Here is a 17,961-nt window from a genome sequence, read left to right as displayed (position 1 = left end):
AAGATTGACAGGAGACCATGTGAATCAAAACAGCATCTCTTTTAAACTTTTTTTATTCTGAAGTTGTGGATAAGCATAAACATTTAAACTCACTAATAAATCAGATTGAGTTTGTGTATGACAGCAGATTTATTTTAATCCCGCTCCAGTGCCCACTCCTTGTAATTTTTCTCTTGTTTCAAGTCCATAAATCTTTCTGTCAGTCAATCACTAACTTTAGTGTTTCCTCCACTGCAGGTCAGTCTCTGTTGAACTCCACACACCATCCAATGAGATTTCTTAGAGATGTATCAAGTACAACAGGGTCACCACCATCAGCCTTACCAGCCTCACATCACACTGCCTTTGAGAGCCCAGACTCACCCGGTGCCCTGCCATCCACTCCTGAACCGAACCATGAAGTCAGGACTGCTGACATTGAGCATTTTCAGTGGGAACCTGTTGCTTCTGAAAACTCCAAATCCGTCATGGCAAGTGACCTTGTTGCAGAAGAACCACATCCTCTTTCCACTCCATCATTAAGCCCCTCTGAACCTGTGCTTAAGTCGAGTTCACAATTTGATGCAGCAGCTAATCTCTCTGCAGACTGGAAGCCGGCCAGGACAAATTCTGCCAAGCAATCTTCCCTTCTCTCCCCAACTCCTACAAGAGCCCACATTCAGCCTCAGTCAAATACATCAACATCGTCTTTAAGCCCTTCTGCTACCATAAGGTCCACAACAACTCAGCCTAGTCTGCATTCTCAGCAGGAAGCAACTTTTAGTGAGCAGCAGGATGTTGCATCAAATCAAGCACTGACGGCCTCCGAACCTGGTCAGCCTCTTGAGACCCCTGAACTGACTCTGGATGATTCTCTAGCTGATGAACCTTACCAGATAAGCCCCAGTATTGCCCCCTCTGAGGAGAACAAACTAGCTTATGACACTAACATGCAATACAACCCAGAAGAGTTTCTGGCCCCTGGCTACAATGTGCCTTTCATCGCACCCCACACTAAATCGCCTTCATATGAGCCAACTGAGGTCCCTCCAGAGGACTTCTACCCATCCAACACCATGGAGCTGGACTGGGGGTCTGGAGACTACTTGGAGACAATGTCATTCCTAAATCCAGATGGTGAGGACTACTCTATGGTCACCAAGTTGCCCTCTGACTCGTACGATACTGAGGACTATACAGAAAGTTATGATACATCCTTTCCGTCCAGAGTGGGAATATCTCCATCATCCTTGAATCATCTTCATGTCTCAACTTCTCTCAGTGTCATGACAGCATACAGCACCATCAATCCTACTAAATCCCTCAGTCCTTCTTATTTTTCATCTTCAATTCACTTTACACTCGAACCAACTCCCAGGGTTAACAGTGATATACCTGAAGCATCGGACATAGATTGGCCTGATCCGTTCACGATTCAGCCGACGGATGTCCTCCTACCTGACATGAACAGCTTGGAGTATTACACCATTCAGTCGACCAAAGACGACAACGATTCAGATGCTAAAGCTGAACAAAGAGGGAACGTAACTGTGGTGTCCATCAGTGCTACTGATATGACACCCACAAACAGCCTCAACAATAACACCACACCGCCTGAGGATGAGTCCTCCAGTGATTCTTCTGGGTTCGAGCCTCATGACGAATCAACCACCGAGGAGAGTCCTCAGCTGGTCAACGTCTCTGAGGCCTCTGAGCCTTTTCTGGATCCTTCGATTGTCCCAAGCCACTTCTTTGATCCCACCTCCTCCACCTGGGGAAGTCAGATGTCCCCAACGTATAAGTCAGCCCCAACACTGACTGTTGGCCTTGATAGCATTGTATCAACAGAAGCTATGCTACCCACTGCCACGCCTTTGCTACCAGCCGATGTAATGTCATCTTCCTCTTTGACAGACGTCCATTGGTTTGTTACAGAATCATTCCTACAAAGTACCATACACACCACTCCTGTCTTAAGTGCAACCATAGCCTTCTCCCCTCTTCCCATTGAACCTGCTGCCAACACCACTGATACAACAACAAAAGACTCAACTCTTACGACTGAAGAAACTCTAAATATCACTGTGGTTTCAACTGAGCCCACATCTAATGTTTCTGTGGTCCCCCCGGTCATTTTGAGCGATCAGGGGGTGACTGAAGATGGATTTGACATCTCAGCCACAATGACCTTTATCCCAACAAGCAGTGGAGCTAATACAGTTTCTGCTGTGCCCACAACTAAATCTGCCACCACTACTTCTCATCAAGACACAACTACAGTTCCTCCCACCACTGAGGCCTCAAGTAGTGTCAACATCATCTCTACCACCAGTGAAAAGACCACAACAATTACAGCTACAACATCGAGACAATACCTCTGCAGTCCGGAGAGGCCTTCTTATTTAGTCAAAATCGGTAAGTTTAACATGCTTTTTGTATGATAAAATGTGACCTCAACTTTGATTTATATTTGAAATAATTAGCAAAAATCAGAATAATCAAAGAATGTGATAAGACCAACTGTTCTGATGCTTTCCTCTGAAGGGTTTCCTTCTGCGGCCACTATTGGATATGCCAAATCTCAAGTGAGAGACATACTGAAAGTGGAATTCAACAAGTCAGTGGAGCTGCAGGTAAATATATCTCAGCAGGGTCAAACTTTTTATTAATTTGCCTTTCAAAAAGGAAGCACATGCAATGGCAGGGTAGACGCTCTGTGATGTAAAATATGCTCTCTGTCTATGTTGGTGTGTGTTGTTGTGTTGTGTATGTACTATATTTGTGAATGTGTGTGTACATTACAGTTGTGCATTTGAACCATGGAGGCCAGACCACTTCCTGTGTTTCATATCAGTAGTTCAGACGTAAACACTCCACAAGAGTGGTCACATCAAGATCCACAAGACTGAGTTGACCTTTAAAAACCATCAGCTGCTTACTCAACACAAACCACTGAGCTTAAAGAATAAAACCAATAAGTGATTGGTACCACAAATGATTCATCTGTCTTCTTTCTCTGTGAAGGTTGTGGATCCCCCACCAAAGTTTGTGTTCCGGGTGGTATCTGGTCCGGTTGTATACACAGCCATATCTGTCATCAATGCTCTGCGAAGGTCTGGGCGCCGCTTCCTGTCTGTGTCTCCAAACTGGACTACACCAGACCGTAAATATCAGATCCACACAGGTAAGTGACCTTTCAGTAAACTGTCTAGATAGATAAAGTTTAAATACTAAAGTTAATCACAAACTAATCTAAAACGGTGACTAGCTAAGACTATAATTGTCTTCGCTCCGCCCAGTGCTGCAGTTTGTTCCCAGTCACATTGATGTGCGCCACTGCAACTTCAGTGAGAGCGTAGAGAAAGGTTTGACCATGGCCTTCGCAGAAGTACGCCGGCGCTCAAAGGAATCAACCAACTTCACAGTGCAGGTGAGTGGGACCAGGATCCAGGGAAGACTGATTAGCCTCAAACTTGCATTCTACCTAATGAGGATATTTTCATAAAATTGCAAATTACATGTTGACCTGAAGCCCAAAGCTCAATGAGGCATGGGTAAATAGCTGCTAAACAAACTTATCATACTATCCTTCTGTCTGAAAATGGTAAAGCTGATCAGTGCTTTACCGTTTGTGAAAGACTGAATTTTGTTTGCTAACTAATCTGACCTCAGAGCTCCTCCAGTCACTTCACCAGTTGATGCCAGCTGAAGGGGGTTGAGAAGGCTTACTATGATTGATTATGATATACGTTAGCAAATAGGAGCTGTCATGTTCAGTCATGTTAAGTATTTTGTATTTTAACGAGTGGTGACAGAAAAGAGTGCCTTTGGAGTCACAGAAAGCTATTTTTTCCAAATAATTAATTGCTGAACAACCTAAATAACTCAAAATCGCCGATTCAAACCTCCTATCCTTCTCCATTGCTGCTCCCACCCACTGGAACTCACTCCCAAAAAACATCCGAGACTCCCCCACTCTCACTTCCTTCAAGAAATCCCTAAAAACTTTCCTCTTCAACATCACCTACATCCACTAACTCCCATCCTCCTCCCTCTACATTATTTCTTCGTTGTACTGTCCTAGTCGTCTTTGTTTTGTTTTTGTTATAATTCCTTGTCAAAGCGTCTTTGAGTATCTAGAAAAGCGCTGTATAAGACTAATTTATTACTATTATTATTATTATGGTTACATCATCATAGCCAAAACACCACTTTCCCCATTTGTATTTCTCAGTTCTCACTGTTGGATAACATCCTGACAAAATGCCCCCAGCACCTCAATCAGCTCTTTTCAACCAAGAGAAGTACATGCTACACTCCTTCAAACTAGCTTTTTATGTTTGAGCACAGACAGTGAGCAAAAGAAGCTGATCTCAATGTTTCAGTCACTGCACAGAGGATATGACCGTACAGACAGTCCAGGTACCTTCATCTTCATCTATGATGTCACTGCTACCTGATCTCTTCTCTTGCTATGACGGATACAGCACCAGTCATCCTGTCTACCACACTCTTAGTCTTACTATCACTCTCCAGGTTCATGCTCTAGTTGTTGAGTATTAAATGAGCTTTCACTTTGTTAGTAGAAAGCTTATTCGATATGTGTTTTAGTTGGCTTCTATAGAGTTGTGTGTAAACCTGTTACACTGCTGCCCGTATTATAGTCTTAAAGTTTGAATACATTTAGCACAGAAATGTTTTATGGAGGACTGGCAAACTGCCCTCGGCCACACTTTGCGTTCTACTTTCAAATCGTTGAAGCCAATAAGAATCAGATTTTTTAATTGTAACTCTTTTAGAGGCTAAACAAGCTTTCCCAGAAACATCCAAAAAGAAGAAGTTTTGTAAATTGAGCTGTGTAACCTGAATCTGATGAACACAACATCTCTGTCCGATTCTTCTTTAGATCGTAAACATCACCTCGGCTGCTCCTAAGTATCAGGATCGACGGCTGGTGAGGCAGCCGGTGGACATCACCTTCACTGTGCGCGGGTCAAAAGGTTACCTGATGGGCTCAGAGGTCAGTAACGCTCTGATGAAGCTCACGATGGTGGAATTCAGCTATTACATGGCCTTTCCCGTCCTGCAGATAGCAGAGCGTGAGTACCACTCTGCTGTTCCTGCTTACCCGTTATCGATGTTGCTTTCTGAGTGTTTTCTGATACTTATCTGCTGTCAACTAAAGGCCAAACAACTTCCTAATTCTTTCCTACAGCTTTTCATTATCCAGAGTTGAACACCAGCCATCTTCTCCGCTCTTCCTGGATTAGAACAGGTATCACACTTATTAAGTTATTGGTGAAAAGTTGCTCCTTATAGCCCAGTGAGAGTTGTGCTGATGAAAAATGTGACCATAAATGTCCGTCATTGATCTTTTCTTTCATGCCGAGGATGAGGCATTGACAAGCTAACTAGACTAGGAGAGACTTAAATTTTGGTGGTGGGCTGACTGACATTCAGCATCATTGATATTTCCCCCATTGTGCGACCAATCTCTTTGTCAAGCGTGTGTGTGTGTGTGTGTGTGTGTGTGTGTGTGTGTGTGTGTGTGTGTGTGTGTGTGTGTGTGTGTGTGTGTGTGTGTGTGTGTGTGTGTGTGTGTGTGTGTGTGTGTGTGTGTGTGTGTAAGTAAAGCAGAGTGACAGACAGAGCACGTGCTGACATGATAACGAGCGTTACCGAGCTAAGGGTCTGCATGGTATCATGATATTAGTACAAAAACAACAAAAAAGGAGCACAATCGACAGTAAACACAGTATCAGGTGCATGACTGCAACAAGACTAAAAAGAGACAGAAAAGTTAGCACACTAAATGTCTTTTAAGTTTCCTTTATCTGGGTGAGAGAAGCAAAACAACAACTGACGAGTTTCAGCACTAAGCCTTCATCAGCGAAACTTAAAGGACATTAAGTCTGCTGACTTTTCCGTCTCTTTTTAGTCATGATATTAGTAACCTTAGTAAGTAAGGCTACGGCTTCTTTTTATAAAGATGTACAAATAGTTGTTTGAAAGTTTACATCTGTTGCTCTTTTGTGCTCAAATGTCTCCAGGGATAAACATAAAATACCACACTGTCAAAGTATGCCACTAAATTTAGTCCAGGATTCAGAGTTTGTCAGGATGTTTAATACTTAACATATTTCCCAGTGCAATAATTTCACAGTTTGGCTTCCTGAATTAGTTTAAGAGAGAATACACATTGACTGAAATGTTCTGACTGTTTATTGACTAAATCTGGACTAAAATAGAAGGTTAAAAATGACACAAATTTGACTTGAACTTGTCAAACGGTTAAGACTAAATCTAATCGAGCTGACATAAGAACACTGCTTCTCTCTAAACCTGAGACCCTTTGTGTTGATTCCTGTTTATTTTCTGTCGTCTGTGTACAAAGTGCTCCTGGGTGTGCTGGACCAGAAAGTGGGTGAGAGGACCTTCCAGGCCAGCATGGAGCGCAGGGTGGCCATGTTGCTCGGGGAGGCAATGGGATTAGTCAGACGTGTAAAGAGAGCCACCACCGTAGGAAACAGCAGTGTTCAGGTAAGGTAACCAAATAATGGATTTATTCATGACTTAAATCTGTGAGTCAAAAAACAAAAACAGCCTTGAAATTTCTCTCTCCAAATCCGCATAATATTTTAACATGGTGCGTTGCACAGGCAATGAGGATTCTTTCGACCAATCAACGAGCTGCTGTGTCTAGCTCCGCCCCTTAGGGTCGGGTCGGTACGCTTGGCAGCCCAACAGAAGGGGAGTAAAAAAGTAGGACGGTGCGGATCAGTTATTTTGACAGTGCCAATAAATGTGTACCATACCGAACCGAACCGGACCGTCTGGTGGAAACAGGTTACATCAGGGCTTTTTATGACCACAGATTGCTCAACGCTTCATACAGTCATAGGTGCACTTCCTCTTTTCTTCTTTGTGGATACATGGAGTATAACATGAATAATATAATCAGAGGTTTCATTTCTTCTGCTTTATGCAACAAAACTTACAGAAGTCTTAAACAGGCGAATTACTCTCTCAATCTTCAAAGAGCTTCCTTTCTTTTCCCGTTTACATCATTATTCTCTGATGCAAGCTCTCTCTCTCTAACTACCCTGGCCGAGTACTGAGGACTCATTATGTTTGTAACCACTGAAAGCCTTACTGCTTTACTAATCAGGCTCTAGCTTTTGTGGGTTTCGCTCGACACCTGCTCTGCTCAGCTCGGCTCCTCTCAAAAGGGGACAGGATAGGGCTCTGTCTCCATGGCAACAGCATCCTATTCATCCCAGGGAACAGCCCACCTAGAAGACCACAACCTCACGAGTCCTCGTTCGTTCCCCTCTTCCTCGTCTCTCCAGTCCTGTTGCTCGATGTGCGCTCCTGTGAGTCGCAGAGCTGCTAAGAGCCGATCAATTATTAATTGTTTCTCTTTTCTCCGCCTGTATCCTGCAGTTGGATGATTAAGACTGTGTCCCTGTTGTAGAGAAGGAAGACAGTATCAAGGGAGAGGTATAGAGACGGCAGAACGGATCCACAAATCAAAAGAACAGGAAGAGCGAAACACTGAGATAAAAGAGAATTGTTAGGAGAGAAGAGAGATGCATGCTTGATGTGAACTCAGGAAGTCCGACTGCTTAAAAGAGGTCTCTAAACGGGGCGGTAGTCAGAGTGATAGATATCTTTTAGATGAGTAGCACACTCATTTTCTCTGTCCTTCCTGCATCGTTTTCTCCATAAAACCCACGCTGCAAATTCAGAAATCATCACATTTGTGATGAACCTTCAGTGGTCTCTTTCTTTGCTATAATTAACTCTCTAATTTTAGACTCTGGCATCCTTCCTACCTTCCTAAATAACACCTTTTCACGGTCATATATATGTGATAAAGAAGCCTCATTATGTTGTGTATGTTGTTATTATGTTGTGTAAGTTGCCTTACAGCCATGAAAGGAAATCGTCAGCACGATAGCTAATTTAGATTTCTCTTACATTTCAAAGACTCATCTTTGAGTGTCTGTTGGATAGAATGAGAAAAAGCGTCTGAACTTCAGAGGGAGTCTTTGTCTTGCACTTTTGCACACACACACACCCAATTATAAAAGACTCTTATATAAGACAGGCGCCCTTAACCGTCAAAACAGCATCAGTGTGTTGTTGTCACCTGAGAGCGTACCTTATGAGTCTGCCCAGACACATGAAAGCGGAGGTGGAAATGGGGTCGTGCAGTAACACACACATTGACGCTCCCGTCTTTCCACTCTAATAACCATGCATGGACTGGATTAGACCCTGGATGAGGGAGTCTGCCCAGCCGTTTTTCTGTGTCAAACCAGGCATGACCCGCACTTTACTCTTTCCAGTAATGCAGCCAGCAGACTGCTGCGCCTCAGGGCACCCACAGGGAGACTGCACTCACTCACACACACACACACACACACACACACACACACACACACACACACACACACACACACACACAGACATATTAGAGATCATGGAGAAATATTTAAACAATGAAAACGCTATGCTGGGAAAAACATCATGATACATCATGAGTGTGCTATTTCTTTTTAAAGTTTTAAAGTTTTCATAAAGATATTGAAGGTAGAGTCAGTAGAAATGTTTTTTGCAGCTTGTAAACACAACATTCAAACGTGGCCCCTCCTCCTCCACCAGAGGCTCACACTCCCTGCAGGATGTAGCGTGTAACGTTTACTGCTTGTACCTACTCTGCAAGCTACCGCACGCTAGCACAAGCTAACCGCTTTTGAATCTGCCTGTCCAACAGGAAGCAGACCAACTCCACGTCCATGGGTAAAAGCCAACACAAGGTTCACCATCGTTTTGGAACAAGATTTATCCGCTTGGTGTTTCTCCTCACTATGATTATATTTTCTCTTCTTTGCCGCTACGTCCACGTCCGTATTATAGGCTGATTGGAATCGCGTCCTATCGCTGAATTTTGTCCACTCCTAAACTCACCTGCTGCGCTGTCATTGGCTGGAGGAAACACACCAGCTCCCCGCCCAGAAACTTCACGAGTCAACCAAAACAAACCAAAACATGAAACTCCAGTCAGAGGTCAGAGTCTCTGCAGACACAGTCACCACCACACATGTATGGAGGCCCAGAAGAAGGGATGATTGAGCGACACTTGTACTTTTGAATAAGTCTATATTTCTTTTTATTTTAGGGTAAAAGCTACCGACTCTATCTCTAAGTGAATTTTCAGTTTGAAAAGCAGCTGATCGAAGCGAGAAACCTTCAGTCTGTAGTCTCACTGCAACATTTAACCAAGAGGTTGTATAAAAAACTCAAGTGAAAAAAGGAAACTATAGGCTGGCAGAGGAGTTTCTTCCTGAAGCAAACTCCAAAATGACTGAAATAGAAAATGCAGTATCACGCTCCATTTACAAGTCATTCTCCAACGAAACAAACAAATGGCAACAACCAACCAAAGAAAAGACGGACAATGGTCTGAAAAAGAGCAATCAGACAGAGAACAGATAAATAAAGACATTAAGACTTTTAACAAGTTAGAAACCGTACAACTTTGGAGTCTCAGCCTGGATGCTTGAGCAGTTCAAAAGAGTGGAAAGGTGTTTTGAGTGTCTTCCTAAATCGTGAAATGTTTATGATTGAAAAAGTAAAAAGATGCTGTTATGTCTGCTGACGATGAAGAGAGTGTTTGGCAGTACAGTAGCTCTGGTGATTGCTCTGTGTTATTCATTTACAGCCCAGAAATGTAAGGCCCATGCATCCTTTTCACTTACAAGTCAATGTGTGTCCAATGAAAAATAAAATGTGTCCATCACACTTTAAACCCCAGACACAAACTGAGGACTTTCCTTCATGTTTAGGATGCTGTGAATCTCTCACTTGGTCACAGCCATTGCCAGATTCAATCTTCTGAGGAAACAGATTTTTCTAAATCTTTGTCAGAAAAGGTCATGCTCCAGTTGCTCTAGACAAATGCATCAGCAGGATGTGGATTATAGTATGAAGACATAAAGTGTAATGACAAAGGATGGCTTTGATATTTCTCCAGAAACCTGCTTCCTTAAGTTGTGTTCCTCTCTGTGACTATCACTCAATCTAATCTGTTAAAAGTATAACCCTTGATATCTGCACCAGTGTTTGGTTAAATATTACAAAGTATCTTTTTGTTTTTTTTACTTCTAAGGTTGTGAGCACGAGTCGGCTGGTGGGTGCAGACAATCCGCTGGAGGTTGTGTATTTTGTGGAGAGTCCTAGTGGTCAGAGGATGCCTGCAGATCAGGCAGCAGACCTTCTGAACAGTCTGGACGTTCAACGGGCTGCCATCGTCTTGGGATATCGCGTCCAGGGCATTTTGGCACAGCGTGAGTACCCCTTGTATTGTATTAGTGACACTTCAGGGTTCAAGTAATGTGGTGCTTCTAATGATGGCCCTTTTAAACACACAGACCTAACTAGTAAAAGAGCTTGCTAAGATACTTGCTCACTTTTACTCACACTTTCAGGATATTGAAGTCCCCAAATGATCAAAACTTGTCCATGGATCTCACCGCAGCAGATTGACTTTGTCCGACTTTCCTCACAATGCAAAAATATTCTGTGTTTACTTTAAGCTTGGGGGACACGGGGGTAGAGCGTACAATGTTTAAGGACATTTCACACAATTCAAGAAAAACAAAATACAGACGGCTGACGGAGAAGTCCAGAGTATGAAGCAGACAAACTCTGCTTAACATGAACAACATCTTCTCCCTACCAATCCCCCGCTGTGAATGTTCCAGGACTCCCCCCCTTCTGTCCCTGCAGTTTCCTTGTTGTTTGGGAATGGAGCTGAAGACATTTTCTTCACGTTAAAAGACCAGGGAAACCTTATTACTGTGAATAACTATTATTTTCTGTTTGTGGTAATTGCACCCTGCAAAGTTACTTTTCATGGTCTGCTTGCACTTCCCCGCTCTGTGCTAATAGATGTTGCAACAAAGGGAGACAGAAAAAAAATCACTCTTTACTTGTACAACTTTTTATGGGCTTCATATAAGAGCTCCTTGTGTGTGTTTATGGTAACATTTGAGCTAATTACCTCCCTCTGTACAGACTGGATTTAAAAGCCTGTCTTCCTCATTAAGAATCTAAACAAGGGATGAAGGACTAATGAGAGTCCCTCGAGGGACTGTGTCTGTGCGCTGACTGTGTTCTCCCACAGTCCTTTTCTCTGGGGATGAAATGAGAGTTAATTAAATCTAATGAAGGTCTGCATTGACGATTACAGCAGTGAGACAAGAGCACTTTAAAGAAAGAGTTTGTGAGGAAGATGAAAAAAAGGGAATGAAAGATTTAGCATAAATCAAATGACACATTATGGGTGCCGACATTTTATCTCAAGCTCAACCTGAAACATAAGAAGTCACTGTCTTTGTGTGCAGCTGTGGAGAAGGTTGCATCGTCACCCACCGACACTGAGAACACCAACGTGTGGATCGTCATCGGGGTGGTAATTCCCCTCATCGTGGTCCTCGTCATCATTTCCATCCTGTACTGGAAACTGTGTCGGACAGATAAGCTGGAGTTCCAGCCAGACGCCATGACCTCCATCCAGCAGAGACAGAAGGTAGAGTTGAGTCAGTGTTACTCAGTGTGTGTCATTTCAGATCTACAGTTCAGCCTTAAAATGACACACTTTAACTTCCGGTAAGTAAGTTGTGAGAAATAACACCTTCAGTCAAAAAAACATCACTTCTGTGCATAAAACAAACTTTGTACTGTTTGTATGAAAAGTTTTACATCCTGATAATTTACGGTATCACACCACACAGATTCTTGAACGTTGCTGTTTTCCTTCCACACCATACGTTTGAGGAAAGAGGAAAGATGATCTCACTTTTAAATCCAAATGAGCTGATGATGATTAATTTCGGTGTATCCGTCATGGTAATGAATGAGCTGCTCCGTCTGGACTTCATTATTTCTTATATTTAGAAACAGTTTGTAAAAGTTTAATGATCCCAGCAGGGACGCGAGTTGGAATAGAAGAGCTGATAACTCATGAATGGGCCTCTGTTGCTCTTTTATTTTATAGATACCTTTTTGGATTCGCCTTAAATACTCTTTCAGGTCATGCTGTTCATGTAACATTTGTCCAATTCGATTTTCAGTCTGTGTCAATTGAAGAGCTTCAGACTGTGTTTCTGCAAAAGGACTGTAACTAAGCTCAGCCGTCATGACGTCTTTGTACATTCATATTGATTCTGCGAAGGCGTAATGTCGGTGTCCCAGTCTGTGAATTCACATTGCATTTCATCTGCAGAAAAATGAGCCGATACCAAAAGGCTAATATGGGGCCGATATTATCGGCTGGACGATTAATCGGTCGGGCTGTAGTGCTTTCATTAAATATGGACCCATGTCGGCTGTTAGCTCTTGAAATATCTTCAAGAATATCTCTCTAAAGATGTGTACAGACAAATTAGGTGGTTTTGAGAGGGAACCCCAAAGCATTAAACAAAAACTCATAAGTAACTCATTTATTGACTAATTAGAATGATGGAGTTAAACGTCTGTGAGATATGACACATATGAGGTCAGTGTGTTCCCCATTTGGTAAGGTCAGGGTTTATCTTAAGGAGTGTAGGACTAATGCACAGGTGCCTGGTGTCTCAACTCTGCTGCTCAGGTAAACAATAATACAACAAGAGCATCATGCTAACCCTGGCATAGCAGTAATTTAGTCTCTGAGCGAGTATCACACAGCTTAGGTTTACAGACAGAGTCCAAACGACTTGTCTTTATTTAGTCAGGGTGACACTTTGGTTTCTCTTTATGTCCAAGCTGCTGGTTCATGGGAAGAGTATGTTTTCCATCTCCCTGACTTTCTGTTGAAACCTAATGTGCAGAAATAATAACTACCACTCAGTCTGCCCTCTCTGCTTAACACGATCATCTGTCACTTAACACCACCCCCCTCTCTCAGTCTACCACCTCCTTTAGAGAATCAAGCACCTCTCAGCACCACACACTCCCCCCGACTAAAAAGGATGTGGAGTCAAGTGAGGGGGAGTATGAGGAAGAAGAAGAGGAGTATGAAGAAGAGGAGGAGGAGGAGGAGGTTAAAGGAGGGAAGGTACAGAGCAGTGTCTGGTGTACAGCAGAGATGTAGTTAGAGTGTGTTTGCAGTCTGAAGTAGGTAGGCTAGTCGTCGTGTTCAAACAGCACAAAAACTATTCAATAGTTTATAGTCCAGAGACAACAGCATCATCACGTGAAGTATTTATGCCAACAATTGCTTCTGCTTAGACACCAGCAGCTCCTCCAAAGAGCAAACAGAGTATGAGCAGTGAGGAGGAGGAAGAGGAGGAGGAAGAGGAAGAAGAAGAAGAGGAGGAGGAGGAAGAAGAAGAAGAAGAAGACGAGGACACAGATGAGGAGAAGGAGAAGTTTAAAGCGAAAGGAATGAAACAAGCAGAGCAGAGAAAACAAGAGAGCAGAGGGATGATAATAAAATCAGGAGAGAAGAAGAAAGAAGACAAAAAGAGAGTGATAAATAAAGGAAGGCGAGCCGCGGAGGAGGTATAATGTTCAATAGTCATAGACTGTCCTACGTTTTTGTGATAGACATTAGGATCTGACGCTTTTCCGGTCATAGTCATAGACCCCTGAATTGTGACGTGGTAGATCTATAGACGTCATCGTTTATACAGCGTGTTGGTGTTCCTAAGTTTCCCATTAGACCCGGCTAAGTAGTAATTAGTGAGCATAATGTGTGGGAGATATCTGTCTCTCTCCCTCAGCCTCAGTCTTAATTCTTATGAAATACTTTTGACTATTTCAGCTGTGGCTTTTTGAATACTTCCCCTTTCATAACTGTCCTTGTTTGTATGCCGCTGAGAGCCGTCTGCACAAACATATACACACACCTTCTCTCCGCCTCATCGGATTAGCACTTTTATGTATGTTGGCAAGCATCATACTGGATTAGCAGTATTATAGCAGCAAGCCTCTTCTAAGCACCGCATTTTGCATCAATGAACCTCAGTGTGAGTGTACGTTTAATTCTGAGAATTAGAACAGCAGCTTGCCTCCTCGTGTACTCCCGTTTCAGCGTCACAGTGGTAGAGTTCAGGTTGAGATCTGACACTCCATGTTTACTCCTCCTCTGTGGGGAACTCCCGAGGGCTTTACGTTCAGATACTCTCACTGCCTCCATCCCACACTGACTCAGAGGAGACGAGCAGCTCAATGTTTCCCCTCACGTCTTTCCCCCCCCCCCCCCCCCCCCCCATCCAGTTCTTTATTCATTAATGTCTGTCTGTCTCAGTCTCTCTCCTGGGCACTCAATCGCTCCTCTTCAGCCTACAAACAAAATCCAAGCTCATCCTTCAATCTGAACATGCTGCATATTCAAATGTTTTCTTACTTATGATACAACACTGTATTTCGATTAGTTGGCAAGAATAGTCAATTAATCTTATCTAATAGTCTTAAAGTAGAGTGCGCACATCCAAGCAAAATGCATACAGGTGCAGGATAAACATCTGTTTTACCTGCAGAAAAAAGAGAAAGGTCTGCACACTGTTCGACTTTATTTAAAACATGGCAACCAAAGGATCTTTCTCAGGCAAAAAGATGAAGATCCTTTGGATCCAAACGAATCCTGTTTAAAACATCCCATGTTTTTGTTGTTGTTGCTATTTTGTCCCTTTAGCCTCCCCGTAGAAAGTCGTCCTCAGTGTCTCCCTGTAGTCTCAGTGATGTAAAAGAAGGACACTGCTGCATCTTTGAATGTCTCATTTAACTTTAACAAACTCTCAGACAGCTCAGCTGACGAGTCCAAAGTAATATCCACCTTATGACATCACACATTGACCTTTGTTAGCGTTCCTTTGAGCTGGTTGGGATCCCTAACCACTTCCTGTTTCTGTGCTGAAGTTAAAGTCCTAACCTCCCATCTACCAGAAGGGCCTTACTTTATTTCAAAATAAAAGCAGGGTCGAAGTCAAACAGCAGTAATGAAATCTCAGCTAAAGACAGTACAACATTTCAAAATAAAAGCCTAACCATTTATATTTTTCGATGTGAAATAATGGAATTTCAAACGTGATTAAACATTGAAATTTAGCAATTAATCACAATTACATATGTTTAACCTTTTGACAGCCCTAATGTACAGTATAGTTTAGTCTATATGTCCTCATCCTCTCCCTGACGCTTTTCCTTTTCTACATTTCTTCACTTTCATTATTTTCTCCTCTTCTGTCCCTGTCCTCAGTTGCAGGCCCCGAGCGTGAAAGGTTTCGACTTTGCCAAGCTGCACCTTGGCCAGCAGAGTAAGGATGATGTCATGGTGATTCAGGAGCCAGTCCCGCCAGGGCTGGGCTCTGGACCGCTGCCCGTGTCCATTAAAGACGGCCTCAGCCAGTCTGAGAACGGGGAGATTCCCACTCCGCAGTCCAAAACTTCAGTCTCCTCCACCAAGGCGTCACGCAGCAGCCGAAGGAGAGAAAGGTAGATGAATCTGTCCTCCAGGTCCTCTTTAGTCCAGCACCTCGTTAGAACCTTTAGCTTTTTACTCACAGCTGTTTTTAATAGCTCCTCGATTAAAAAACATCCAGCATTCAGATATTTTTAGACACTTAACAGGGCTCGTTTTGTTTTTCCAAAGAGGCTTCATTTTACGCTCACCCCAATTTAAGGCGCTCAGTCAACCAGAACAAAACCTTTGGACAGATTTTGAATCAATATTTAATGACAGACGATGTTTTTCTTTGCTTTCTTTCTCAGTGTGCCTCTATACATTATACTCAGTTATGACAACATGCACAGACAGTACTATATTTACTCGTTTCAATTTAAACGTTTTAATAGCTTGGGTTAATTGAGGAATTTATAAAGCACATTTCATTACAGGTACAGTAAGCTCAATGTGCTTTGGGGATAAAAACACATCAGCAATCGTGAATAAGACACAGAAATGAAATCATCAAAACACGCGTCATGTTCATCAGAGACGTCACATAGCAACCAAACACCAAAAAGCCTCAAATCAAATAAATAAGTAGCTAACTGTACACCCGAGTTAATCAGGCCTCGTCCTCTTTAAGGCCTCGTCAATATGTTTTAAATGTAGGTTTCCCTCCTCTGTTTAAAAAAAAGAATCCCGTCCACACACGCTCAGTTCTCAAAAACATCTTCGTCCATTCATGTAAGTGAGGGGGCGTGGCTTTCGAGGGAGAACAGAGGGGAGGGGGTGGGTGCAGACGGAGCACTGAGGGAATGCTACTCTTCCTCAGTGCTCTGAAAATGACCAGCCTTTAAGCTGAGTGAGTGATCTGGCTGCAGACAAAATACATCACTTTAGAAGAGCAGCGTTTAACTATCAACGCTTAAGATACTTCTCTAATTTACAACCACAACAGCAGATTGTTCTGGTGTGGACGTGATATCAGTTTCTCATATGACAGCTGACAGGACACTTTTCTTAGGATTTAAATCTTTTAAGTGAGACTACTTTGAGAAGACTACCCCAGCTTTTACCTTATTCTGAAAAATCATGACTTTCATTTATGCATGGCAATTCAGGATGTTAGTGCCTTCTTCTCTTCTATTATTCATCTCCGCCTGTGTGTGTTTTTTGTGTGTTTTCTTCGGGTAGGATCTCACCGTCAGACGGTGACTCTGTGGTTAGTGACCATTCGAGTGAGCGGGAATCAAACGAGGAGAACCTGAGAGGCCACGGCACACCCAACGACAGCAAGCAGACCCGCAAGGTCCCCATCAATGTTTTAAATGGTAAGTCGCCTTGGTAACGCACACGTCAGTCCTCCAAACACAGAGAGCAAACACCAGGCGGGGGAGGGGACGGGGGAAAGTAAAAGGAAGGGGCAGATAAAGAGAGAGAGAGCGCAGTTCAAGCTAGTGTTATTTGATTGACAGGAAAGCCAGCCTGAGGGCAGGGGAGACTGTGAAAAAAAACAAAAAAGCAGGGAAGGGCCGAGGACAGAAAAGAGCAGCAGTGACATAAAGATTATAGAGGGGGGGGACAGAGCCTTATTTAAACTCTATTCATTGGTCCAAAGAAGTCCAGAGAGAGGAAAGAGAGGAGACAAAAAAAGCTGAAGTTACTCTATCGGACAGCTTGTTGATAGATTCAAGCCTGCGTAGCGATACGTGCCGGAGCCAGAGGCAGTCAGGCACGCAGACTGCAGGCTGACTCACCCACAGAAGAATGGTCTCTGTTTTGTTATTGATAAATCTCTGCCTGGAACTGCTCCGCTCTGCCACACTGTTTGGAAATAGGATGTAAAGGAGACACAGACATTTTTAATGTGCTGCTTTTTTTCCCCTGCCCTCTCGTTAATTTCTCTGAGTAATGAACTGCACACGAGCAGAAGAGAAGCTTTTATCAGCTGTGGATTATTTATCTGACTTTCCTCCCTCTTCTCTCAAAGACTAAAAAAACAGTCTGGGCTTTTTTTCTTTTTTTCAGTGTAAGCATCATTGTAAGTCTTCTTCTTTCTCTGCTGCTCTTATTTGATCTCCTTCACCTCAATAAAACTCTTTGTTCTCTCTGTTGCGGTCTCCAGGCAAGAATAGAATTGGTAAGAGTTTGTCTTCTCTCTGTCTGTGTCTCCATAGACCTCAGGTTTGACCCCCAGCAGCTGTGTCTCTGTGCTGTCTGTTTGTTTGTTTCTGCTAGTTTTCTGTTCTCCCCATCCATCACTGTCTGCTGAGCTGTCAGTCACAGTGAAGAAACAATCAAACAAAGGGAACGCTGTTGTTTGAAATCACATTTGGCTTTTAGAAACAGAATCAGAGTTCATTTCATGTTCACACCGGATGTTTTAACCCCACATGTTTTATGCAAATCATGTTTTTGATGAAGTTAAAGTGCTTGGTAGAGCTCTTTAAAACATGAGAAGTCTTTGCTCCATCCCCTAGTTTACGCCCACAGTAACGCTTAACGATGTAATGACCACATTTTGTTGACAGAGTTATGACTAA

General features: G+C 43.0%; 1 protein-coding gene across 2 annotated transcripts in view; it reads left to right on the top strand.

Moving 5' to 3' along the window:
* The window catches only part of si:ch211-1e14.1 (UPF0606 protein KIAA1549), a 49,516-nt gene that overhangs the window by 17,945 nt on the left and 13,610 nt on the right, over positions 1-17,961 (top strand). Inside the window, exons 2-13 of one of the 2 annotated variants that reach the window (XM_061036734.1) lie at positions 238-2,394; positions 2,524-2,612; positions 3,004-3,163; positions 3,279-3,409; positions 4,886-5,078; positions 5,195-5,254; positions 6,374-6,519; positions 10,154-10,331; positions 11,391-11,575; positions 15,230-15,465; positions 16,613-16,749; positions 17,544-17,558. In XM_061036734.1, coding sequence (XP_060892717.1) covers positions 238-2,394; positions 2,524-2,612; positions 3,004-3,163; positions 3,279-3,409; positions 4,886-5,078; positions 5,195-5,254; positions 6,374-6,519; positions 10,154-10,331; positions 11,391-11,575; positions 15,230-15,465; positions 16,613-16,749; positions 17,544-17,558 — 3,687 coding nt within the window. The remainder of the gene's footprint in view (positions 1-237; positions 2,395-2,523; positions 2,613-3,003; positions 3,164-3,278; positions 3,410-4,885; positions 5,079-5,194; positions 5,255-6,373; positions 6,520-10,153; positions 10,332-11,390; positions 11,576-15,229; positions 15,466-16,612; positions 16,750-17,543; positions 17,559-17,961) is intronic. The other variant, XM_061036735.1, reaches the window with a different exon arrangement.

This window comes from Labrus mixtus, chromosome 4 (assembly GCF_963584025.1).
Source record: "Labrus mixtus chromosome 4, fLabMix1.1, whole genome shotgun sequence".
In the NCBI taxonomy this organism is placed as follows: Eukaryota; Metazoa; Chordata; class Actinopteri; order Labriformes; family Labridae; genus Labrus; species Labrus mixtus.
The sequence above is the reverse complement of the archived record's forward strand: the minus strand, read 5'-3'. Positions and strand labels throughout refer to the sequence as shown.